At 38.2% G+C, this 27336-nt stretch overlaps 1 protein-coding gene across 4 annotated transcripts in view; it reads left to right on the top strand.

The window, feature by feature from the left end:
* Window positions 1–1312: 1312 nt before the first annotated feature.
* arfip2b (ADP-ribosylation factor interacting protein 2b) overlaps window positions 1313–27336 on the top strand; it is a 30441-nt gene continuing 4417 nt past the window's right edge. Inside the window, exons 1-10 of one of the 4 annotated variants that reach the window (XM_061899351.1) lie at window positions 1313–1437; window positions 1529–1628; window positions 6231–6335; window positions 13118–13174; window positions 15230–15338; window positions 19138–19194; window positions 22193–22308; window positions 22394–22615; window positions 23866–24023; window positions 26689–26863. In XM_061899351.1, coding sequence (XP_061755335.1) covers window positions 6237–6335; window positions 13118–13174; window positions 15230–15338; window positions 19138–19194; window positions 22193–22308; window positions 22394–22615; window positions 23866–24023; window positions 26689–26863 — 993 coding nt within the window. In that variant the 5' untranslated portion in view covers window positions 1313–1437; window positions 1529–1628; window positions 6231–6236. Of the gene's footprint in view, window positions 1629–6230; window positions 6336–13117; window positions 13175–15229; window positions 15339–19137; window positions 19195–22192; window positions 22309–22393; window positions 22616–23865; window positions 24024–26688; window positions 26864–27336 lie in introns of all 4 variants that reach the window. The other 3 variants (XM_061899353.1, XM_061899352.1, XM_061899354.1) reach the window with 3 other exon arrangements.

Here is a 27336-nt window from a genome sequence, read left to right as displayed (position 1 = left end):
GTCGTACATTTTTTTCCTATTACGGAAGGTTTTTTTTGTAGAGAATAAATGATGAAAAAAAACACTTAATTGAACGGTTTAAAAGAGGAGAAAACAGGAAAAAAATGAAAATTAAATTTTGAAACATAGTTTATCTTCAATTTCAACTCTTTAAAATTCAAAATTCATCCGAAAAAAAGAAGAGAACAACTAGCTAATTTGAATCTTTTTGGAAAAAATTAAAAAAGAATTTATGAAACATCATTATTAATTTTTCCTGATTAAGATTAATTTTAGAATTTTGATGACATGTTTTAAATAGGTTAAAATCCAATCTGCACTTTGTTAGAATATATAACAAATTGGACCAAGCTATATTTCTGATTTTCCAGAACAAATATTTTAAAAGAAATTCAAAAGTCTTAGAAATAAGTTTTGAATTTGATTCTAAAGATTTTCTAGATTTGCCAGAATAATTTTTTTGTTTGAAGAAATATTTCACAAAAATTCTTCTTTGAAAAAACAGAATCTAAAATGAAGAATTAAATAATAATGTATTTATTATTCTTTACAAAAAAAAAATACTTGAACATTGATTTAAATTGTCAGGAAAGAAGAGGAAGGAATTTAAAAGGTAAAAAGGTATATGTGTTTAAAAATCCTAAAATCGTTTTTTAAGGTTGTATTTTTTCTCTAAAATTGTGAAAGTTATAATAAGCAAAGTAAAAACATTATGAATTTATTTAAATAAGGGAAGACCAAGTCTTTAAAATATTTTCTTGGATTTTCAAATTCTGTTTGAGTTTTGTCTCTCTTAGAATTAAAAATGTGGAGCAAAGCGAGACCAGCTTGCTAGTAAATAAATACCATTTAAAAAATAGAGGCAGCTCACTGGTAAGTGCTGCTATTTGAGCTATTTTTAGAACAGGCCAGCGGGCGACTCATCTGGTCCTTACGGGCGACCTGGTGCCCGCCTTGCTGACCCCTGCTCTGACTTTTCTTCTTTTTTTTTTGTTGAGTCGCCAACTGTGCGTGTGCTTGTTTGCGTGTGTTTTAAGCGCGCACTAATTCACTTTTGTGTGTTTAAGTGAGTTAATATTTAGCATCGAGTGGGAATGTTAACACGTCTTTGCTGCCAAAGATTGTTCAAACAAACGGAGGGCGGGAAAAAGGATCGCTTTCTTTTTCTAGAGACGACAAACGTTTAGAATTATTATTACTATAATTATTATTGTTTTAATTGACCCCATAATAATAGCAAGCTTGCTGTAGAAACCCCGGCATTAAAGCCTTTTTGTCAGCCATGCACGGTGAGGCAAATTTCCACGGGAGTGACTCCTCCTCTCGGGGATAAACGCTCTTTGGGTGACGTCACTTCCGGCGTGGGCTAACGGGAGATAAGCGCATATTTACGCAGCCCTCGGAAGATAACCCGCCGACACTTCACTGTGATATGTGGTAATATATATACATATATGTATATATCCCACAACCGGGAGGGCGGCGTTGTTGACTTTGGCGTGTTTTTGTCCCGGCGACCCGCCAAAAGACACGTCAGCGTCTCTCCGTGCGATGCTAGCAGCTGTTAGCTCGTTAGCTAGCGCCCGTTAGCCTGCTCGCTAGCTCCCGCGCCTTCTTCTGCGGCAGAGGTGAGTGACGTCATTATGGGTAATAATATACAATGTGACGTTTTAGTAAGTGCAACAGTTGTTTATTGTCATCGACACAGTGTCAACATTGTAGGGAGGGAGTGCGTAGAATGTAGCCGAGATCTTGCACACCTGAGCGGCGACACCTGCCAGCCTGCTCCCATATGGCGGCGACCTTTCATTGCAAACATTCACACTTTCTACTTCATCCTTTTCATTCTCCAGTTAAAGTCATGGAAGCCCCCTCACCCCCCCCCCCCCAAAAAAAACTCCCTGATTCTAAGATTTAAAAAAATCGAAATGATGAGATTAAAAAAAGTCGACATAATGAGAAAAGTCACATGTCAAATGACGTCATGATTGTTGACATTAAGCAGGGGTCGGCAGCCATTTTGGCCCCTTTTTACAAAGTACAAACCCCGTTTCCATATGAGTTGGGAAATTGTGTTAGATGTAAGTATAAACGGAATACAATGATTTGCAAATCCTTTTCAAGCCATATTCAGTTGAATGCACTACAAAGACAACATATCCATCCATCATCTTCCACTTATCCGAGGTCGGGTCGCGGGGGCAGCAGCCGAAGCAGGGAAGCCCAGACTTCCCTCTCCCCAGCCAATTCGTCTAGCTCTTCCCGGGGGATCCCGAGGCGTTCCCAAGCCAGCCTGGAGACATAGTCTTCCCAATGTGTCCTGGGTCTTCCCCGTGGCCTCCTACCGATTGGACGTGCCCTAAACACCTCCCTAGGGAGGCGTTCGGGTGGCATCCTGACCAGATGCCCGAACCACCTCATCTGGCTCCTCTCCCATGTGGAGGAGCAGCAGCTTTACTTTGAGTTCCTCCCGGATGGCAGAGCTTCTCACCCTATCTCTAAGGGAGAGACCCGCCACACGGCGGAGGAAACTCATTTGGGCCGCTTGTACCCGTGATCTTATCCTTTCGGTCATGACCCAAAGCTCATGACCATAGGTGAGGATGGGGACGTAGATCGACCGGTAAATTGAGAGCTTTGCCTTCCGGCTCAGCTCCCTCTTCACCACAACGGATCGATACAACGTCCGCATTACTGAAGACGCCGCACCGATCCGCCTGTCGATCTCACGATCCACTCTTCCCTCACTCGTGAACAAGACTCCTAGGTACTTGAACTCCTCCACTTGGGGCAGGGTCTCCTCCCCAACCCGGAGATGGCACTCCACCCTTTTTCCGGGAGAGAACCATGGACTCGGACTTGGAGGTCCTGATTCTCATTCCGGTCGCTTCACACTCTACTGCGAACCGATCCAGTGAGAGCTGAAGATCCCGGTCAGATGAAGCCATCAGGACCACATCATCTGCAAAAAGCAGAGACCTAATCCCGCAGCCACCAAACCGGAACCCCTCAACGCCTTGACTGTGCCTAGAAATTCTGTCCATAAAAATTATGACAAAGGACAGCCTTGGCGGAGTGCAACTCAAGAAAAGATATTTGATGTTCAAACTCCTGAACTTTATTTTTTAATTTTTTTGCAAATAATTAACTTAGAATTTCATGGCTGCAACATGTGTCAAAGTAGTTGGGAAAGGGCATGTTCACCACTGTGTTACATCACTTTTTCTTTTAACAACACTCAATAAACCTTTGGGAACTAAGGAAAGACATTTTTGAAGCTTTTCATGAGGAATTATTTCCCATTCTTGTTTTATGTCGAGCTTCAGTCGTTCAACAGTCCGGAGTCTCCGTTGTGGTATTTTAGGCTTCATAATGCGCCAGACATTCTCAATGGGAGACAGGTCTGGACTATAGACAAGTCAGTTTAGTACCCGCACTCTTTTACTACGAAGCCACGCTGTTGTGACAAGTGACTTAGCGTTGTCTTGCTGAAATAAACAGGGGTGTCCATGATAACGTTGCTTGGATGGCAGCATATGTTGCTCCAAAACCTGTATGTACCTTTCAGCATTAATGGTGCCTTCACAGATGTGTAAGTTACCCATGCCTTGGCCACTAGTACACACCCATACCATCACACATGCTGGCTTTTCAACTTTGCACCTAGAACAGTCCTGATGGTTCTTTTCCTCTTTGGTCCGGTGGACACGACGTTCACCATTTCCAAAAAACATTTTGAAATGTGGACTTGTCAGACCACCGAATACTTTTCCACTTTGCATCAGTCCATCTTATGTGAGCTCGGGCCCAGCGAAGTCGGCGGCGTTTCTGGATGTTGTTGATAAATGGCTTTGACTTTGCATAGTAGCGTTTTAACTTGCACTTACAGATGTAGCGACAAACTGTACTTATTGACAGTGGTTTTCTGAATTGTTCCTGAGGCCATGTGGTGATATCCTTTACACACGGATGTGGCTTTTTGATGCAGTACCGCCTGAGTGAACGAAGGTCCGTAATATCATGGCTTACGTGCAGTGATTTCTTCAGATTCTCTGAACCTTTTGATGGTATTACAGACCATAGATGGTGAAATTCCTAAATTCCTTGCAATAGCTCGTTGAGAAATGTTGTTCTAAAACTGTTTGACAATTTGCTTACAAAGTGGTGACTCTCACCCCATCCTTGTTTGTGAATGACTTAGCATTTCATGGAAGCTGCTTTTATAGCCAATCATGGCACCCACCTGTTCCCAATTAGCCTGCACACCTGTGGGATGTTCCAAATAAGTGTTTGATGAGCATTCCTGAAATGTATCAGTATTTATTGCTACATTTACCAACTTCTTTGTCACGTGTTGCTGGCATCAAATTATAAAGTTAATGATTAGTTGCACAAAAAATAAATACATGTTTATGAGTTTGAACATCAAATATGTTGTCTTTGTAGCATATTCTACTGAATATGCAGGGTTTCCCACACATTCATTTATTTGTGGCGGCCCGCCACGAAAGAATTACGGCTGCCACAAATTAAAATAAATATATATATTTTTTTTTTTTCCCCCCGGCTTTTGACTCGCTCGACCGCTCATAAAAGCAATGGGACTCTGTCTGTGAATGGAGCTTGTAGTTACATATTATATAAATATTATATAAATATGTACACAAAGTGTTATAGTTGTATTCCAACTCCGCGTTCTTCTTGGTCATAATTATGAGAAGTCATAACTACGGATATAAAACGTCTATTTCAATTCATCTCAGAATTTCAACTTTTTATCTCATTTTTGTTTTTCTTAAGTATGGCTTTTTATCACATACATTGCTTTGGAAGTCATCGTTATGAGATAACAAAGTCATAATTATGACTTTGTTATCTCAGAATTGTTCCTTTTATCTCATAAATCAGACTTTTTATTTCATAATTTCGAGTGTTTCATATTTTAATTTTAAGTATGACTTTTTATCACAAAATCAGCGTCATTATCATGATAAAAAGTCATAGTATTACTTATCTCATAATTTCATCATTTTATCTAATAATTATGACTTTTAATTTCATTATTCTGACGTTCTTATTTCATTTCGATTTTATTTCATAATTTTGACTTTTAATATTTGTATCTTAAGTATGACTTTTTTGCACAAATTGAGCGTCATTATGAGATAAAAAGTCATAATTATGACTGTCTAATCTCATAATTTTGCCTTTTTATCGCATGAATCAGACTTTATTCCATTATTCTGAGTTTCTTGTCGCATTCCGAGTTTTTTATTTCATAATTTCGAGTATTTCATATTTGTATCTTAAGAAAGACTTTTTATCACATAAAATGAGCGTCATTATTATGAGATAAAAAGCTATGGTTATGACTTATCTCATAATTTCACATTTTTATCTCATAATTATGACTTTTAATTTCAGTATTCTGACTTTATCACATATTGAGTTTTTAATTTCATAATTTCGACTTAATATTTGTATCTTAAGTATTAATTTTTATCGCATAAAATGAGCGTCATTATCATGAAATAAAAAGTCATAATTATGACTTTCTAATCTCAGAATTTTTCCTTTTTATCTCATAAATCAGACTTTTTATTTCACTATTCTGAGTTTCTTGTCACATTTCGAGTATTTTATTTCATATTTCCGACTATTTCATATTTGTATCTTAAGTATGACTTTTTAGCACATAAAATGAGCGTCATTATTATGAGATATATAGTCATGGTTATGACTTATCTCATAATTTCACCTTTTTATGTCATAATTACGGCTTTTAAGTTCATTATTTTGACGTTCTCATCTCATAATTATGATTTTTTTAATCACGGAATTATGACTTAACTTTGGGGTATTTTTTTTAAATTTAGTGCCGAAAACGTGCTTCCATATAAAATAGTAGTTTAAGCGAGTTTAAGGCTTTTCGAACAATGTGATTTTTTTCATTGATATAAAAAAAACCCCTCATAATAATAATAATGTGCAGAGCATTTTTATTGTTAAGGGATATCACTTGTTTGACTAAGTCTTTACTGCAACCTGAGAACACCACAAACACTCCAGACCGCTAACTGACCCTGCTATTACCTAATTGGGTTGTTAAAGTACACAAATATGATCTTAAATGCAATTGACATGTATTAACAGGCAAAAGGTAGCGTTTTAAAGTGTAAATATGACGTGACGTGTTAACAACAACGGAGCTGTATTTTCTTCTCCCCAAGGGCGTCATGGCGGATGGCATCATGAGCAAGGCCGCCACCATGGAGATCCCCATCAACAGCAACGGCAACACGGGGAGGCTGTCTGAGGACGACGGCCTGGAACAGGTGGGCGACGTGGCTACGCGGGCACCCCTTAGTCAGAGTAGGGGGGCGCTGTCGCAACGACGGCCTGGACACGTCTGTCACGTCCGCGTGACAAAAGATCCGGCCCACGTTCTAGAGCGGCTTTTGTCGCACTTCAATGCGTGCGTGGGTGCTTGCACAATGGCTGTCCAGCTAAAAGTGTGTGTGTGTGTGTGTGTGTGTGTGTGTGTGTGTGTGTGTGTGTGTGTGTGTGTGTGTGTGTGTGTGTGTGTGTGTGTGTGTGTGTGTGTGTGTGTGTGTGTGTGTGTGTGTGTGTGTGTGTGTGTGTGGTGGTGGTGTGTGTGTGTGTGTGTGTGTGTGTGTGTGTGTGTGTGTGTGTGTGTGTGTGTGTGTGTGTGTGTGTGTGTGTGTGTGTGTGTGTGTGGTGGACGCACACTCCTTTGGCGACACAGAGGCAAACCCTAAACTAGCTAGCAACAGGTGGATACGTGGAATGTGGCAATAGCGTATATATATTGACACATACGGATAGGTAAATAAACAATAACTTCAATGGTGAAGTGAAAAATGTTTCTGTCAGCAAATTCCAAACAGCCCGTTTCATGCTTCTTAAAGGGGAAGTGCACTTTTTATTTTTATTTTGCCTATCAATCACAGTCATTATGACAGACAAGAACACACATTTTTGGGGGATTTTAAGGGTATATATATGATATATATATATATAATATGTATGTATATGTGTGTGTGTGTGTGTACGATATACACATTGCAAGTATATATACATATATATATATATATATATATATATATATATATATATAATGTAGTAACAGATTCCTTCATAACAACATGTAATATGTACAATATACACACTGCAAGTATATAAATAATGTAGTAACAAACACCTTCATTATATGTAATACTGGTATGTACAATATACACACTGCAAGTATGTGTGTATATATATATATATAATATAATGTAGTAAGAGACACCTTCAAAACAATTAGTAGTATGTACAATATACACACTGCAGGTATACATATAATGTGGTAACAGACACATTCATAACAATATGTAATATGTAGGGGTGTAACAGTACGTGTATTTGTATTGAACCGTTTCAGTACGGGGGTTTCGGTTCGGAGGTGTACCTTCCTAACAATATGTAATATGTGCGATATACAAACTGCAAATAAATAAATAAATAAATATATATATATGTATATATATATATATATATCTCCTGATTGGATTATCCAGAGAATAGTGCTCGATACCGTGGTAGAGCGTAACATGTAGGTGTGGGAAAAATCATAAGACTACTTCATCTCTACAGAACTGTTTCATGAGGGGTTCCCTCAATCATCAGAAGATGATTGAGGGAACCCCTCATGAAACAGTTCTGTAGAGATGAAGTAGTCTTATGATTTTTCCCCCACTATATATATATATATATATATATATATATATATATATATATATATATATATATATATATATAATAACATACACCTTCATAACAATGTGTATTATCTAGAATATTTTGGTCATTTTAATCATTGCCGGAACTAATTCCTCAGCGAGTTTATTTCCGTTTCCATAGCAACGCACCTCTGACTTCTGGCAACAATTGTGTGTTGCCACTACCGAAAACAAACATCTAATCATGTAGGACTTGGTAATAGACAACGTAGACGACTATTCACAACCGTATCTTTTTGAAGCTGAACACACGGAGGATGGACTACTGCTTATATGAACGAGAGAAGCTGAGAGAGTGAGCTGAAAGTGACTCAAAGCTGCAAAATGTGGAAATTGAAACCAAGTTATTCCGACATAAATGGGGTGCTTACCCCCGAAATTGTAATTGACAGTGGTAGGGCACCACTCTAGACGGCCAAAATAAGAGAAATTTAACTATTGACGGACATTGTAATTGGAAGTGCAAAATATCTTTCGAAGATTTGCCAAATTGGAAGGGAAAAATCTGGCCCCCTCACCCACAGTCCTCACTTTATTATGCAAATAGTTTGCCAGGTGAGAAGCAGAAAAACACACCTCTAGCTCATCAGCCTTGTGGGGACCTTGTGACACGAAAGCTGTGCTGGAACCCACTACACGCCAGCCTGGAAAAAGGGGGGTTTGTGTGGAAAAAGGCCAGTGAGGCGGTGCAGGTAATCTGAGAAGGTGCAGGTCAGGTGGGCCGGGTCACTCCTTCAACAAACACACCCAACATCCTGCAGGAGAAAAATAAACCGGCAGTCGATTGCTAACCAAACTCTGTGTGTGTGTGTGTGTGTGTGTGTGTGTGTGTGTGTGTGTGTGTGTGTACGCGTGCGCTGCTGTGTTTACCGAGCATGCCAGTTGCCATAGCAACTCCGCAATTAGGAGGAAAGTGGCCGTGCTTTGTGCTCTGCTTTCCAACACGGAGGCTGCAAGGACGTCTGCTTCTTCTGCCACTTTTCCACCAAGTAGTGCATTTTAAATAAGACAGTGGTCGACCAAAAATATAAATACACACACCAAAAAAAAAAATACCAAAGAAATATGCTGCGAGTTGGCAGAAAAAACATTATTAGCAAGGACGGCAAAAGTGAAGGATGTTTGTCTTTGAAGGCGTATTGTGTGCAAGGTGTACTGTGTGTTTTTGCCTTTGCAGCATGTTTGTGTATGGGGTGTATAAACACTAAATGTGCACGTCCGCCACCGCACTTTACAGTACAGTACAGTAGAAGTGCTCCAAAGATGATTCACATCCAAATCCTGATTTTTATTTATTCCGATTCTAAATTGATTTACAATTTTCAAGAATCAATTATACTTTTTTTTTTTTTTGCAATTTTTTAAAAAATGACTTTCTTAATTTTTTGAAAACAACTTTTATTAATATTATTATTCCTATTAAAAATACTGCTGATTTTATTATTTTTTTCATGTTTTTTATTTTTGTTGAAATACATTTTTAATAATTTAATTCTCCAAATTTTAACATACTGCTGATTTTATTAATCTTTTCATGTTTTTTTTAATTAAAATACATTTTTAATAATTTAGTTCTCCAAATTTGAACTTACTGCTGATTTTATTAATTTGTTCGTTTTTTTAATGTTTTTTATTAAAATACATTTTTAATAATTTAATACTCCAAATTTTAGCTTTCTGCTGATTTTTATTAATTTGTTCATGTTTTGTTTTTTATTAAAATACATTTTTAATAGGCGCCAGCGCCCCCCGTGACCCCAAAAAGGAATAAGCGGTAGGAAATGGATGGATGGATGGATGGATGGATAATTTAATTCTCCAAATTTTAACTCAATGCGGATTTTATTATTCTTTACATTATTTTTTAATTAAAATACATTTTGAATCATTTATTTCTCCAATTTTTAACTTACTGCTGTGTTTATTAATTTTTAATATTTTTTTTTATTTTTATTAAAACACATTTTTAATAATTCTCCAAATTTTAACTTACTGCTGATTTTTATTAATTTTTTCAGTTTTTTTATTTTTTTTAATAAAAATTCTCCAAATTTTGACAATTTGTATGTCTTCTCAATTGGTTTGTACATTTCTATCTTAAGTATTGTAAAGTTGGGATTGGGTTTAAGTTGCTTTATTTGTTGTCCATCCATCCATTTACTACCGCTTGTCCCTTTTGGAGTTGCGGGGGGTGCTGGAGCCTATCTCAGCTGCCTTCGGGCGGAAGGCAGCGTACACCCTGGACAAGTCTATTTTGTTGTATTCAATTGAATAACATTTTGTGAGTTTTCTTGTAAATTACATTTAAAAAATACATTTTCAAGAATACATTTTTACAGCCAAGAGAAGCTTTTGTAACTTGTTTTTATTACAATTTATATACCGCAATAAAAATGATTAGAATCGTGTTAAATTGAGAACCGATTCTGAATCAAATAATGACTGCAATAATCAAATTGAATTGTGAGGAGCCCAAACATTCCCAACTTATTACTTTATGAGTTTGTTCCCGATGTTTTAAAAGTTCTTGTAACCTTTACCTCAGAAAAACTTGAAAAACACATACTGTGTTGATGTTGTACTCGTTTTATACCGCTCCGGCTTGAAAGTTTCAACAAGATTGCAGTAAAAACACATAATCAGAACTCATTATCACATCCCTGTACGATGTTCATGAATTGAAAATAATAATAATAGTAATAATAATAATGCCATGTTGCAGACATTCTCCGTGTATGTTATACACTTGAAAAGTGATTGTCCGCCTTAAACATTCTTTTATGTTCCAACTAGGGTTGTACGCTATACCGATATTAGTATAGTACCGCGATACTATTGAGTCATATTCACTACTATAACGCCTCTGAAAAGTATGTGTCCACCACGCCCCCTACATCATCACGTCGGCTTATTGCTGGTTTAATAAGCAGAGGAGCACGTTTGGCAGTGCACAATCACAGAGTACTTGCAAACAGACAATGTGTGTTGACAGAAAAGAAAGAACGGACGCATTTTGGCTTAAAAGGTAAAGATAAAGGTGACGTTATAACACTGAAACACCCTCAGGAAGAGGTGCTTTAAGACATGGCTAGGTAGCTAGTGGCTAACGTCCATAAAGTAGCTTTCTTTCAAGTACCATTATCACTGCAGGATGAGGAATAGCTAAACATGCTTCACTACACACAATAGCTCACCGGCGTCAAAATGTAAACAAACGCCGTTGGTGGATCTACACCTATCATCCACTGTAATGATACCATGTACGGGAGCGTATCAAGTCGATACGACTATGATTACGTCTATTTTTTGGCGTCCCGACATCTTTGGTTTTAAAAAAAAAAAGTATATTATGTTTATAAACTCAGGAAATACGTCCCTGGACACATGAGGACTTTGAATATGACCAATGTACGATCCTGTAACTACTTGGTATCGGATCGATACCCAAATGTGTGGTATCATCCAAAACTAATGTCAAGTATCAAAGAAGAGAAGAATAAGTGATTAATACATTTGAACAGAAGTGTAGATAGGACATGTTGAAACAGAAAGTAAGCAGATATTAACAGAAAATGAACAAGTAGATTAATAATCGCTTTTTACAGCTTGTCCCTCTTAATTTTGACAAAATAACAGGTGTATAAATGATACACTATCTTACTGCAGACTAATTAGGAGCCTTTGTTTGTTTACTTAATACTAAAAGACATGTTGTCTAGTACAATGTTTTTCAACCACTGTGCCGCGGCACACTAGTGTACCGTGGGATATTGTCTTGTGTGCCGTGGGAGATGATGTAATTTCACCTAAATGGGTTAAAAAAACTTTTTGCAAACCAGTAGTTATAATTTGCAAATGTGCAGTTGTTGAGTGTCTGTGCTGTCTAGACATTGGCGGAATAACCGTGTCATACTCTTCCAGATCAGTAGGTGGCAGCAGGTAGTTAATTGCTTTGTAGATGTCGGGAACATGGTTTGTCGTGATCACAATCTGCAGATGACAGCGGGAGGCAGTGTGCAGGTAAAAAGGTATCCAATGCTTAAACCAAAAATAAACAAAAGGCATTGAAGCGTAAGGATGGCTATGCAAAACTGAACTGGCAGCAAAGTAAACAAAAACAGATTTCTGCACGACAGCAAAGACTTACAGCGTGTGGAGCAGCAGACGGCGTCCACAAAGTACATCCGTACATGACATGACAATCCACAAAATAGGGGCGCAAGACAAGAACTAAATCACTACACACAGAAAAACAGCAAAAAACTCCAAATAAGAAAGGGGCTGATGTGAGCGGTGGTGACAGTACACCTACTTTGAGACGAGTTATAGTGATGTATGCTTGCTTATGGTTTCAATTCATATCCAACAATAGCGAGACCAACTTTTTATTGTCAATATCGGCTGCTGAGTTACATTTTTTAATATTTTCTGCTCGTGCTGTGCTTTGAGATTGTTTCAACGAAAAAATGGGCTTTGGCTCAAATAAGGTTGAAAAACACTGTTGTGGTATGTTCACTATTTTACTTAAGGACAAACTTGCAATAATAAACGTATGTTTAATGTACCAAAATAATGGTATCGGGACAACACTACTTCCAATACGTTTACCCTCACATGTCAGGAGCATTTGCCAACGATCTATAGCGCTCATTTTTTCGAGATAAAGATGGGAGATTATCATCACACCTCAACATCTCGAACATGTCAAATCTGCCTGAATCTGTTGTTAATTGCCTCAACCTGGATACATCAATGTAGACTAAAGATAGACCGCATGTAGGACGTGAGGAGCTTCACGTGTTGCTGAATGTGTACTTACTACATTACCCAGAAGGTCGGTCTGAGCTACTAAGCAAAGAGTTGTTATATTGTTGTGAGCACCGCTTTGGAGATTTCATTCGCGGGGATCCACATGGAAAATTCCTGGGTAACCGTTCGATCCCATTCCATTTAGAATCGACTCAACGCGTGTCTTGAGTCAAACCCATTTTCGCAGTTTGCTGTAATAATACTACTGAAACTTTTTCACTACAGGATAGGAAAGCTCCTTCTGCCTGTTGATTCTTATGAAAAAAAAAAAAAGTTTGAAAATTGATTAATCGATTTAAGAATCGGTATGCCAAATATTCGCGATTCGGATGTGAATCGATATCTCATTATCACCGCTCGCCATCCCCAGGTCTCGCACATCTCAACGTGTATGATTTTCTTTGACATCCTTCGCCCTCATTTCCTGATTTCTGTCACATTTCTTTTTTCCTCCCCCCCCCCTTCCTGTTTGTGCCTGTTGTTTTTGCTTGGTGGTCTGTGTGCAGGCTGCTAAGCTGCAGTGGCGTTTAGATGAGAAGGCAGGAAGCTGCCGAGGCGGCAGGGTGAGCAGACATTTGTGTGTTTGTGTTTACCGTTGGGGTCACGGGTCTTACCACTAATTTACTAAGTTGTGTGTGTATATTGAGAGCAGGCATTTAACCCACTCATAATTCATCCTTCATGTACACTAAGTGTCATCTCACTGATGAAGTAAGGTTGATCTGACATTTTGTGGATTATCTCCTCCCCAAAATTGCAGTTTGTTTGTTTCTGTGCACTCTACTGCTGCACTTTACATCTCCTGTACTCTCTTACTTTCCTCTACACCAGGGGTGTCCAAACTTTTCAAAAAACAATACAATATATTTACAGTTTTTATTTAACCTTTCGTGCTCTGCTCAAGTTCAGTCTTAGTGAGACCCGGAAGGGTCTCACTCATAAAAACAATAATAAGTCATATATTAGTTTATTAAAAAAAAAAAAAACTCAACACTTAAATCTCCAAATAAACATCAGATTTATTTGTTGATGTAAAGTAAAAATGTAAATGTTTTTAAAAAATAAATAAAATGTTGCCCTTTTTTATAGCAAAAACCTAAAATGTGAAATTTTTTCCCCCCCAAAAATTCAATAGTGATATATTTGATGTGAAGTAATTGGAGCCTTAAATGGGTCAATAATTCATAAAAACATAGATTTTAATTTATTATTTTTTGTGTAATGACAGATTTTAAAGAAATCCCACAAATTATTGGGGATCTGAAAAAGGCTTATTTTATTTTAAAGTGGACTTTTTGATGTGAAGAAATTGGAACCTTGATTATGTCAATAATTCATAACATTGATTTTGATTCATTATTATTTATAAGCAATGACCATTTTAAAGACAAAAAACAGCCTGCATGGCGTCTATGTGGTATTTGTCAACACTGCAAGTTTTTCTCGTTATATTTCACCGTTTTGCTCTTTTATTATACTTTTTTGTTATATATATATATATATTTTTTTTTCCTTTAGTTCTATCTGTTGATGTAAAGTTAAAATTAATGTTTAAATATTTTATATTTATCCATCCATGTATTATATTTCGTTACATTTTACCCGTTTGCTCTTTCATTACAATTATTTATATATATATATATATATATATATATATATATATATATATATATATATATATATATATATATATATATATATATATATATATATATATTTATAAATAATGTTTTTCAATATTAAATTTTTATTTATTTTTTTTCATTTCATGTCTATCTGTTGATGTAAAAATAAATGTATATATATATTTTTTTAATATTTATACCCTTTTTGGCAAAAAATAAATAAAAAAATGCAATATTTCCCTCCAAAAGATTTTAAAAGTGGGTCAATAATTCATAACATTGATTTTAATTCGTTATTATTTTAACAATCACACACAAATTCTTGGGGATCTGAAAAAGTCATAAAAGTACATGAATGTTTTTGTTTTTAACTTTCAATGCTTAAGTTTCTGGATATATTTTAGATCTATCCGATTAAATGTTTTAATTATTTTTACGTGTTTATGTTTCATGCCCTTTTTGGCAAAAACAACTGGAACTACAAAATATAAGATATTTTAAAGTGGAATTTTTGATGTGAAGTAATTGGAACCTTGAACATGTCAAGCATTCATAACACTGATTTTGATACATTATTATTTTTTCAGCAGAGACAGTTTTAAAGACCAAAAAAACGCCTGCATGGCAGCTATGTTTTATTAGTGTCAACATTGCAACTTTTTCTTATTACATTTCTCCCTTTTGCTCTTTTATACACTTTTTTTTTAATGCAATTTTAATAATGAGCCTTTTGAAAATTAGTTGCGGGTCGCAAATGGCCACACTTTGGACACCCCTCCTCTATGCTGTCCTTATCACATTTTCAGACTCCACGTCTCTGCCACACTTCCTGTAGCGATAGCATCAAGTGGTCACGTGACCTCCCCTGCGGTGAGAAACGCCTCCACATCTCCATCGCCCGAAGAGAGGGAGAGTTGAAGATGTGAAAGGAGATGCGTAGACGTTCTAAAAACACGCACTTGCCCTCACTCTCACCCCTTGTGGCCTTGGCAGGACCTGCAGCAGGTGATGGTGTCGGGTCCAAACCTCAACGAGACCAGCATCGTGTCCGGGGGCTACGGAGGCACAACAGAGGGAATCATCCCCACCGGCTCCATCAAAGGTACCAGATTTGTCTCTTGGTTTTTGGAGACCTTGTGGAATGTAGGCAAAGACAGTTTAGTTAGTTTGCTGCATAAATGAGCTGTCCGATATGTAAATAGTAAGGAAGCAAACTCAAAAGTAACACAGTTCCTTAAGTGTAAACATGCTCCAAGGCATATAGTTACCACACAAAGGCCCGACTAGTTTGCAGTTTAAACGCTTAGGCCTTATAATTACAATCATAAACGGTTAATTTTTCATGTTGAAATCAAACTAAAAAGTCACATTTCTTGTCAGGTTCAAACACCGATGACATTTATTAGACAAGACAAGAGGCAAAGGAAATCAAAAACAGAGACCGGATTCAATGTAGCTCATGAGGAGAGTGCCTGTGTGCCTGCACCCTCGCACAGCGGGACCACACCGCTCTGACGAGGGAGTTACATGCCTCCACTTTTATTTGGGCCTTTTCTGGTTACATTACATTACGCAGCTGCTCCAAAGGGGAGGGGGTCATAAATAGCTTTTGCACTCTGTTATAAACTGTTCAAAGAAAAGATGCTCAGAGCGGTGTCAGGTCCTGCTTCCTCTCCGCTTTGAAGATCTTGGGTCATGACAAAATCTTCCTGTGGCTGACAATAGATCAAAGAAACCGACCACTCCTTGTCGCATCCCATCGCACACAATGGAGTTTTACAAGCCTTTTTGCTTGATATAAGATGAAAAACAGCCTTTGTCTTCTCGCAGGACGAGCTGAATTCAATGTAACCCAAAGTTGTGTGATAACTTCTATACAATTATTTAGACATTTCTTAAAATATGAACATGTCCAGAGCATAATGCTGCAACACCGGCCTGACTAGATTACTGCTTAAACGGGCTGCCTTATAATTAGAATCATAAACTGTTCATATTTATTGTGGAACTATTGAAATCAAACTAAAAAGTCACAACATTTCTTTGAATATGACTATGTGCAGAGCATTATGCTACAACACAGGCCGGATCACTGCTAAAAGGGGTTGCCTTGTATTTAAAATCATAAAGTAAACTCTTAAAATTGAGTGAGGAACTATTGAAATGTAACTAAAAAGTTACATTTCTTAAAATATGAATATGTCCAGAGCATATTGCTACAACAAAGAGGTGGCCTAATTAGTCTACTGCCTGAACGGCCTGCCCTATATTTAGTACCCTGAAGTAAACACACAAACTTTGGTGTAGAAACATTCAAATCAATCATTAAAATCCTGATAAAAAGGAACATTTATGTTGTGGCATTCTTAATGCCGCAACACTGAGGCCCAACTAGTTATACTCTTCCATATCAGTAGGTAACTCATTGCTTTGTAGATGTCAGCAACATGGTTTGTCGTGATCCCAATCTGCAGACGACAGCGGGAGGCAGAGTGCAGGTAGGTAGGTGGGTCTTTATTGTCATTGCAACAAGTACAACAAAACGTTGTTTTCAGCACAAACCGGTTCAAGATTAGACAAACAGTGTACAGGGTTACAGAACAAGAACGCTGATGGGTCGCCATAAGGCGCCCCGTAAAAGATGGGAAAAAGGTCAACGCTGGGGAAGGATGAGTAAAAAATACAATCCAGACTGGGCTCCTAAGGGGGCCCAGTTCGGAGTGAGAAAAAACCTCCATAGCAAAGCACATATACATATTACAACATACATCTCCAGATATCTAGCAACAGAGGGAAGGTAGTTCAAGGTCATGGTGGTGGGTCGCAGCTCTCAGGCGCTGACCATCCATTCATCACCCGTACGGGATTTGGGTCGAGGGCGTTGGATTAGGGGGACAGCCAGGGTGTATGTGTGGCGTATGTTTTTTTGTGGATGTGTGTGTGTGTACATAAGCCCATAGTGTGTCTCTGTTCCGCGGCCTTGATGTATTTGCCGTCACTAGTCCAGAGTTCACAACAACAGGTGTGTGTCCATGAGAGACAAAAAAGGGAGTTTGTTGTGTCTTCGCTGCAGTGTCCTTCGGGACAGTCTCGAAGCCAGGGAAACAATCCAAGTTAAAATGATTTGTATGCGAGTGAAAATAAAAATTTGCTTTTCACTCTAAAATTGTCTATGACTGGTCCTCAAAAACTGCGGGGTAGACCGATGGATGTAATCCACAGTTCTTCCCGCTTCCTCCAATCATTTTTGGCAGCTTTGGGGTACTTTCAAGACTGCCAGCATCTTCCAATTTGTCGACAAACCAGAGCAACGCTTACTCCAATCAGCAGATGTCCTGTTGTCATAATTCCGAATAGGTGGATATCTTCACGTCGTCGACAGAAAAGTGTCGCCAGGCACGCGGCCCTCCTTCTTCTCCCAAGAGTCTGTGGTGTGTCCAGCAACAACCGCTCCGTCACGACAGCAGGTTCCCCCAAACCCAAGATCTTGTCAATTTTGTTGAGGCCAGTTAAATAGTTCCAATGTTTAAATTTGGAGAGCAGTGCAAAAAAGAGGCAACAAGAAAGTTAAGACGAGACAAAACAAAGAAGCAAGCAGGAGAGGAAAGGGAGAGTAAAGAGGAGCGTCCACCCTCGGTGAGTGCCAGAGAGAAAAGAGGTATCAGGTAAAAAGGTATCTAATGGTTAAACCAAAAATAAACAAAAGGCAAGTGCCGCTAAGAAAAGACATTGAAGCTTAGAGATGGCTATGCAGAACGAAGCTAAAACTGAATGCTGGACGACAACAAAGACTTACAGCATGTGGAACAGCAGACGGCGTCCACAAAGTACATCCGTAAATGACATGACAATCAACAACAAAATAGGAGCGCAAGACAAGAACTAAAACACTACACACAGGAAAACAGCAAAAAAGTCCAAATAAGTCACAGCGTGATGTGACAGGTGGTGACAGTACACCTACTTTGAGACAAGAGCTATATTGATGCATGCTTGGTTATGGTTTGAATTCATATCCAACAATTGTGAGAACAACTTTTTACCGTCAATATCGGCTGCTGGGCTTCATTTTTTTATGTTTTCTTCTGGTGGCGTGCCTCAAGATTTTTTCAATGGAAAAGAATGTGCGTTGGCTCAGAAAAGGTTGAAAAACACTGGCTTAATTGTTTCCAAAAGGTGTCTGTAACACGGCAGTAAAACGGTGGATCAAACAAAACGGAAGTCATCGTCATGGACCTACTACCTGCGGAAGCTCGCTCTCCAATCAGCTCAGCTAACTCAATAACTCCACAGTGACGTTTCGGTGAATTTACTGAGGAGTTTGTGAAACTGAAACAATACAAAAAGAATAATACTAACACAGACCATAGTACCATATTAGCTAATGCTAACAAGGCTAGCTCCATTACATTACAAAGGGATGTACAATTATGCATGAAAACACTCCTACAGACATCACACAGTAAGAATTGTTTTAGTTGCATTGTAAAACATATTAATGTTGCCTAGAGTGATGTACGAAGAATTCTTTCGAGCAAAACCGCTATGGACTCATCTAAACAGGAAGTCCTTTTTTAACCCGCAATACCTGCAGTGAGCAAACTCGTCCAAAGGGTGGCGGCATTGAACACAAAACATTATGGGCATTAGTGGGGGGGGAAACCCATAAATTAGCCGAACCGCTTTATAAGTCGCAGGGTTTAAAATGTAGGGGAAATGTAGTATTCCAGAATTTACAGCAGCTCCTCATCACCCGATAGTCCATTTGGAAAATGTCTTGTCAAATAAATCATTGAAACTTCTCCTTCCTCCTAACGAGCGCTCTCATTCGGAGCGGACGAACCTTTAGCTGGCTGTGTGTGGGCGCTTGTAACGTTTGTGCAACTGGCTCTGTCCCCCAGGCCCGGCTGTGTGCTACAACGCCCACTTTAACAAACGGATCCTCGTCACAGGACTAGGTGGCTCCTTCCTTTCCTAATAGCACCCGTGGAGAGACTCTTTCCCCCCAAAAAAACGTCTCCAGAAATGAATCGAGACCTGTCTTTTTGGGAACACGCTCTTCAAACTCCCAACTCCTCTTTTTCCTCTACATCTTTGCTTTTGATTGTGGGGCTTCTTCCAGAGATCGACCGATTGTTGGCGCCGATATCTGGTATTTCTGACTTTTTCATTTATTTTTATAACTACATCAGCAGATACAACATATACTCATATGATACCAGTATTTAAAAAGTATGCTTCCTTTTCTCTCACTTCTGCAAAGCTGGTCGCCTACAATTCGTCTTCTCTGCTTACCTGTCAAAGCCTGCTTCTTCTTTTTTTGGCCGGTAAATCCAGTTTTTTTCCTTCCTTCCCGACGTCTTCCTGCTCAAGTGATTCAGGGATTCAATCAATTAACGCGACCCAGATGGATGAAAAGATATCTTTGCCAAACAAATATGAGATGATTATACAAGTAAAGAAGGAGCAGGCAGCAGCTGGAACATTCTCATACTTTCTGTAACATCCAGGAAGAAATGATGTAAGCCCTCTTGAAAAATGTCTCAACTCTAATCTACGTGAAGGTGCCCAGAGTTGGTTTTAATCAAATGTTCACAATATTTCAAGGTTACTTTGCAATGTATTAATAAATATATTATAAAATGGGGTAGATGAGTTATTCTGATGTTATTATATTACGTATTTTTACCAATTTTCCCAGGAGATTTTCTATATTTTGAATAAAATGTTGATGCTCCTCCTAGCATGCTCTTTAGCGCCGCCTATTGTTTCTATAGCTTTTTTCAAAAAGGGGGGAAAGACATATTTTTTGTTTTAATATGGTTTCTGTAGGAGAAAAAACAAGACACAAACCTCCCTAATTGCTATAAAGCTCACTGTTTATATTAAACATGCTTCACTGATTCGAGTATTCGGCGAGCGCCGTTTTGTTCCACTAATTTTGGCGGTCCTTGAACTCACCGTAGTTTGTTTACATGTACAAATTTCTTCGACTTTCTGAGACGTGTTTTGTCCACCAAACTTTTAACGTTGTGCATGAATGCACAAAGGTGAGTTTTGTTGATGTTATTGACTTATGTGGAGGGCTAATCAGACATATTTGGTCACTGCAAGCTAATCGATGCTAACATGCTATTTAGGCTGGCTGTATGTACATATTGCATCATTATGCCTCATTTGTAGATATATTTGAGCTCATTTAGTTTCCTTTAAGTCCTTCTAATTCAATTTATATCTCATGACACACTATCTGTATGTAATATGGCTTTTAATTATTTGCGGCTCCAGACGGATTTGTTTTTATATTTTTGGTCCAATAAGGCTCTTTCAACATTTTGGGTTGTCGACCCCTGTCCTAGACATGCGTAATAAAGAATTTTGCTGCTCGATTAAACAAAACATTAAACATTATGTCACTATTGGTCCCACCTTTCCTCAAAAATAATGTTAAAAAAACAACTTATAAAGTCTTGTCCAGATGTTAACGGACAAAAAATAATCATAACGTTTTACAGCTCCAAATATCGGTCATGGCCTCCTTGACTGCGACTATCAGCCTTAAAAAAAAGATACTGGTCAATGTCTGGTTTCTTCTACTTCTACATAGGGGTGTAACGGTACACAAACATTTCGGTTCGGTACGTACCTCGGTTTAGAGGTCACGGATTGGTTCATTTTCGATACAGTAAGAAAACAAAATATATATTTTTTTGGGGTTATTTACCAAATTTGTAAACAATGGCTTTATCTTTTTAACATTGGGAACACTATAATAATTCTGCCCACGTTAATCAACATTAAACTGGCTCAAGTTGTTGCTCAGATTAAATAAACTTTTCTTCTACATATAAAAAGTGCAACATTATACAGTTTCAAGTCAACTCATCATGCTCAATTTTTTACAGCATTTGGGAAAGCCTGTAGTTGATTTTTATTATGTAAATGTTATATTTTTGTGAACATGTGATAGCAGGGACCCTGCCATCCAAAAACTAGGCTGCTACATTACTAATGATTAATGTAATTTTAGCTGAAAAAATAGTACAATAGCAATAGGAGAGACGATTCATCCCTGAACACCATGGAGTTCATGTAGGCTTAATGATGCACTTCCATTATTATACACACTATCAGAGACAAAAACTCTTCATTTAACATAGTGTCCTTTTTTGCTGCTTCAACACAGCGCAATCAACACTGTCCATAACACACACACACCGCAAAATGAGCTAACGTTTTGCTAAAAGCTAATTAGCCTTCACCTCAAGCCAGGACTGCGAGTGAGCTGAGCTGCAATTTGTTTCTAGAACGTCAACGGGCTCATAGTGATGATACTAGTGTTAGACCGGGAGGTGTTTATTATCATTTGGGGAGAGTACGCTGCCTCATGCTCACCTGCTAAGCACTTATCTGCTCGACGCTGAAGCGCTGACTACATGCGCTCTGAATACGCACTGCTGATTGGTTGTTACCCCTCTGAATACGCACTGCTGATTGGTTGGTACCCCTCTGAATACGCACTGCTGATTGGTTGTTACCCCTCTGAATACGCACTGCTGATTGGTTGGTACCCCTCTGAATACGCACTGCTGATTGGCTGTTACCGTTATGATTGTAACCAATCAGATGGTTGTGTGGGTGGGACAATGCTGGGTGCCTTGTAGGAGACAGACGCAGAAAGCAGAGCAGCTTGTTAAGACTTAAGCATAGGCGGCTACTTCATATGTTCGTGTGGAAACTCGTTCGGTACACCTCCGCACCGAACCGAAATCCCCGTACTGAAACGGTTCAATACAAATACACGTACCGTTACACCCCTACTTCTACATGTTTGGCAGTTCTTCTCTATCTTTTGGCCAAGACTGGTGAGGTCTTCTTTCCCACTGTGGATATTCTCTACTGGGTGTTGCTCCTGAGAATGTTTGCCTGCTCACCTCCTCTCTGCGTCCACCTCAGGTCCCAGCATGCATCACAGCAGCAGCAGCTCCTCCATGACCGCGGAAGATGCAGGCCGAGGCGTGGCGGTGGAGAAGCTGGAAACGGTGAAGAAGTGGGGTCTCAACACCTACAAGGTAAATGTCCTCACAGGCTGTGGAGCTACGCTCCATGCAGTGTGAGAGACGACAAACCGCCAGCGCTTTCTTCTCGGCGTCTTAGTGCACCAAGCAGATGATCTCGGAGCGTTTTGGCCGCGGGTCGCGGACGGTGGACCTGGAGCTGGAAGCCCAGATCGAGCTGCTGAGAGACACCAAGCGCAAATACGAGAACGTGCTGCGACTGTCCCGAGCGCTGACCAATCACTTCTACAACATGGTGCAGACGCAGCACGCCCTGGGAGACACCTTCGCCGACCTCAGCCAGAAGTCTCCTGAGCTGCGGGTGAGGATGACAAGCACGCAACAGAGGGGGGTCCAAACTTTTTTACACTTAGGCCCGCACACTGAAAAATTCAAGTATTTGAGGCTATTTTGATATATTTTTCATTTTCAAACCAATTCTGCAAAAATATACATCAATTAATCACATTTTCGTTCATAGTTAACTCATAATCATTCGCAGAAAAGGTATAATTTTTTATTTTTATTAAGTGTGCCCTAGACCGATCATTTTTGTATACGTGTGTGTGTGTGTGTGTGTGTGTGTGTGTATGTATGTATATACATATATATATATATATATATATATATATATATATATATACATACGTTTGTGTATATGTATATACATGTGTGTATATATGTATGTGCATATGTTTGTGTGTGTGTATGTGTATGTATATGTATATATATATATATATATATATATATATACATACACACACATATAAACATCCATCAATCCATGTGGCCGAAAATCAAGTAGTATTTTTATATTTTATTTTTATAATTTTATCTCTTTATGTCTGCACTGTCTGTCTTTTACTTTTTTTTATTTTTATATTTATGCCGTTTTTATCAAAACCCTGTTTTTTATGACAATCACACAAAATATGCAATATTTTCCCCAAAAAGATTTTCAAAGTGGTATATTTGTAGTAATTGAAGCCTTAAATACATCAATGATTAATTAAAGCATTGTTTTTAACTCAATGTTATTTTTTGAGCAATGACAGGTTAATTTTTAAGTCTCACAAAAATCATTGGGGATTCAAGAGGGTCCCACTCATTAAAGTATTATGTCATACAATTTTTTTTTCTTCTTCCAATGCTTCAGTCTCTAGATCAACTTCAGATCTATACGTCGATTTGAAGTTTTTTTTTTTTTTAATTGTTTTATGCCCTTTTTCAAAAAACATTTTGTTTTTATACGGCAAAAACTATTTTAAAGTGGAATTTTTGATGTGAAGTAATTGGCGCTTTGAATAGGTCAATAATTCATATTAACATTGATTTGGAGTCATTATTTGTTCAGCAATGACAGGTTTAGAGAAAAAAACTTCATCAACAACTTTGTTTTATTAGTCAACATTGCAACTTTCTATTGTTACATTTTTACCTGATTGCTCTATTATTTCCATTTTTGCATGTCTTTTTTTTTAATAGTTTTTGTAGAATGTGCCATTCAAAAAATGATCTGCGGGCCGCGCTTTGGACACCCTCGATCTAACGTCCCCACCACCTTCTTTGCAGGATGAGTTTGGCTACAACGCGGAGACCCAGAAGCTCCTTTGCAAGAACGGTGAGACTCTCCTGGGCGCCATCAACTTCTTTGTTTCCAGCATTAACACGCTGGTCAACAAGACCATGGAGGACACCCTCATGACCATCAAGATGTACGAAAACGCCAGGTAAGCACTTTTCCAGGGTCGCCCTCCCCTATATGCAGATTACAATCTGGGGGGGTGAAGAAGTGCACGTACTCTAGAGGTGTGAATCTTTGGGTATCTAAGTGTCTATATTAGCCTTCTATCAAAATGACTTTAAAAGTCTTATATAAGTATTATAATGAAGTAATGATGTAGGTGTCTATATTAGTTGTATTAGCGTACTATCAAAATGACTTTAAGAGTCTTATATAAGTGTTGTAATGATATGTCTATATTAGGCTACTATCAAAATGACTTTTAAAGTCTTATTTATGTATTAAAATTTGTTTAAAAGTCTTGTATAAGTGTTGATGTAAATGTCTATATTGATTACATTAGCCTACTATCAAAAGGACTTTTTAAAGTCTTAAGTATTAAAATTAGTTTAAAACTCTTGTATAAGTGTTATAATGAAGTAATGATGTGTCTATATTAGTTATATTAGCCTACTTTCAAAATGACTTTTAAAGTCTTATTTATGTATTAAAATTAGTTTAAAAGTCTTATATAAGTGTTATAATGAAGTAATGTGTCAATATTAGTTATATTAGCCTACTATCAAAATGACATTAAAAGTCTTAAGTGTTATAATAAAGACAATGCATGATGTGTCTATATTAGTTATATTAACCTACTATCAAAATGACTTTAAAAGTCTTAAGTGTTATAATGAAGACAACACATTATATAAGTGTCTCTATTAGTTGTATTAGTCTAGTATAAAAAATACTTTGAAAGTCTTGTCTTCATTATAACACTTATATAAGACATGATGTAAGTGTCTCTATTAGCAATATTAGCCTACTATCAAAATGACTGTTGTCGCAGGCTGATGCAAACGTTGGAATGTTATATTCTACACATTTTTGCAACATTAATACAACGGAGTCTTGTCAGAGGGTGAGATACAGTAAGTCCTGGAAATGACTGGCTCAGAATGGCTAACTTTACAGATGTTTTGTCTCCAAGTTAAAGGAAATGGCAGGCTGTCTTCTTCTGACTGATTTATTATAATCTTTGCAAGCTGGCTAATGTTTGCTGTGGTCTGGAACAAGATGGCACACAAGCAACTATAATGTGTCATGAGACATGCACATATCAAATACACAGAGGACATAATAAAGGAAATTAAATATACCTATAAATGAGACCTAATGATGCAATATGTACATACAGTTAGCCTAAATAGCATGTTAGCTTGGATTAGCTTGCAGTCATGCACTGACCAAATATGCCTAATTAGCACTCCACACAAGTCAATAACGTCAACAAAGCTCACCTTTGTGCATCCACGCACAGTATAAAACGTTTGGTTGACAAAATGAGACAAAGAAGGCGTGGCATAAAACCCGTCTTTCTGTGGCAGCGTCGGCGATAGTTGTACGTGTAAACTGTTGCGTAACAGTACGGTGAGTTCAAGGACTCGTCAAAAGCATAGTATAAAACGTTTGGTGGACAAAATGAGACAAAGGAGTGGCATAAAACACGTCTTTTTGTGGCGGCCTCGGAGATAGTTGTACACGTAAACTGTTGCGTGACAGTACGCACAAATACGGTTAGTTCAAGGACTCGCCGAAAGCACAGTATAAAACGTTTAGTGGACAAAATGAGACAAAGAAGGGGTGGCATAAAACACGTCGTTCTGTGGCAGCGTCGGAGATAATTGTACGTGTAAACTGTTGCGTGACAGTACGGTGAGTTCAAGGACTCGCCAAAAGCACAGTATAAAACGTTTGGTGGACAAAATGAGACAAGAGAGTGGCATAAAACACGTCTTTCTGTGGCAGCGTCGGAGAAAGTTGTACATGGAAACAAACTGTTGCGTGACAGTACGCACAAATACGGCGAGTTCAAGTACTCACCGAAAGCACTGTATAAAACGTTTAGTGGACAAAATGGGACAAAGAAGGAGTGGCATAAAACACGTTTTTCTGTGGCAGCGTCGGAGAAAGTTGTACATGGAAATATTAAGATAAGATACTAAGATAATTTTCAAGTTTTTATTATCATGACTGGACTATTACTTTACTTCAATTAAACATTTTTTAAACACTGTGTTTTTTTTTTTAAACAGCTCAACACACAAAGGACATTAACACAGTTACAATGAGAATGTTGAAAATGAGCTGGTATCTTGCCAGATGTTGTACTTTGCATCAATACAGCATTTGTATTCCTGCTGTAGGAGCACTTGCTTTCAGAGGAGGAGCTACTTTTCCATGTTTAGATACCATTTTTTATGCATTGATAACACAAAATGTGGATTGTTACGATCCTGCTTTGATTGTCAAAGATGTTTGTTGATGTCATGTGTGATATTGTTACCTGGACATTCTGTACATCACATGTTGTACAAGTTAGTCCTGTTTGTTTTGCTGCATCACAAGGACTTTACCTTTTTAATTGACCAATTATCTGTCATATTTAGCCTGATAATCATTCTGTAATTGAGGACTAACTTTTATGTAGTGAGATTTTTTATTTTTATTTCAAAAATTATAAAAATGGTTTCACATAAAGTTTAAAAGATCTGGTAATGAGGGGCAGGGGTCTTCCAGATCAAATTCCCAAATGTAGCCACGGGCGTGTCTCGCAGCTCCCAACGTGACAGCAAAATGACAACATGGCTGCCTCCCCCCCTCCACAGGTTGGAGTACGACGCCTACCGGTCGGACCTGGAGGAGCTGAGCCTGGGCCCCAGGGACGCGGCGGGTGTGGCCCGAATAGATGCGGCGCAGCAGCACTGCCAAGTCCAGAAGGACAAGTACGAACGACTCCGCTCGGACGTCACCATCAAACTCAAGTTCCTGGAGGAGAACAAGGTGCGTCTGTCAGGTTCAAACACTGATGACATCTATTAAACAGCACAAGAAACTGCATTCGGGCGGAAGGCGGCGTACACCCTGGACAAGTCCCCACCTCATTGCAGTATCCATTATATTAATTATATATATCCATTATAATATGTACACACATACACACATATATATATATACACACAGTATATACACATTATATACAGTGAATAAAAATAAGTATTTGAACACCCTGCTATTTTGCAAGTTCTCCCACTTAGAAATCATGGAGGGGTGTGAAATGTTCCCGGTAGGTGCATGTCCACTGTATGAGAGATACATCCAGAAATCACAATCTATGATTTTTTAACAATTTATTTGTGTGATACAGCTGAAAATAAGTATTTGAACACCTGTCTATCAGCTAGAATTCTCACCCTCAAAGACCTGTTAGTCCGCCTATAAAAGTCCTCCTCCACTCCACTGTATCATCCTGAATC

This window comes from Nerophis ophidion, linkage group LG04, assembly GCF_033978795.1.
Source record: "Nerophis ophidion isolate RoL-2023_Sa linkage group LG04, RoL_Noph_v1.0, whole genome shotgun sequence".
Lineage (NCBI taxonomy): Eukaryota > Metazoa > Chordata > Actinopteri > Syngnathiformes > Syngnathidae > Nerophis > Nerophis ophidion.
Note: the sequence above shows the minus strand (reverse complement) of the source record. Positions and strands in the feature narration are given on the sequence as shown.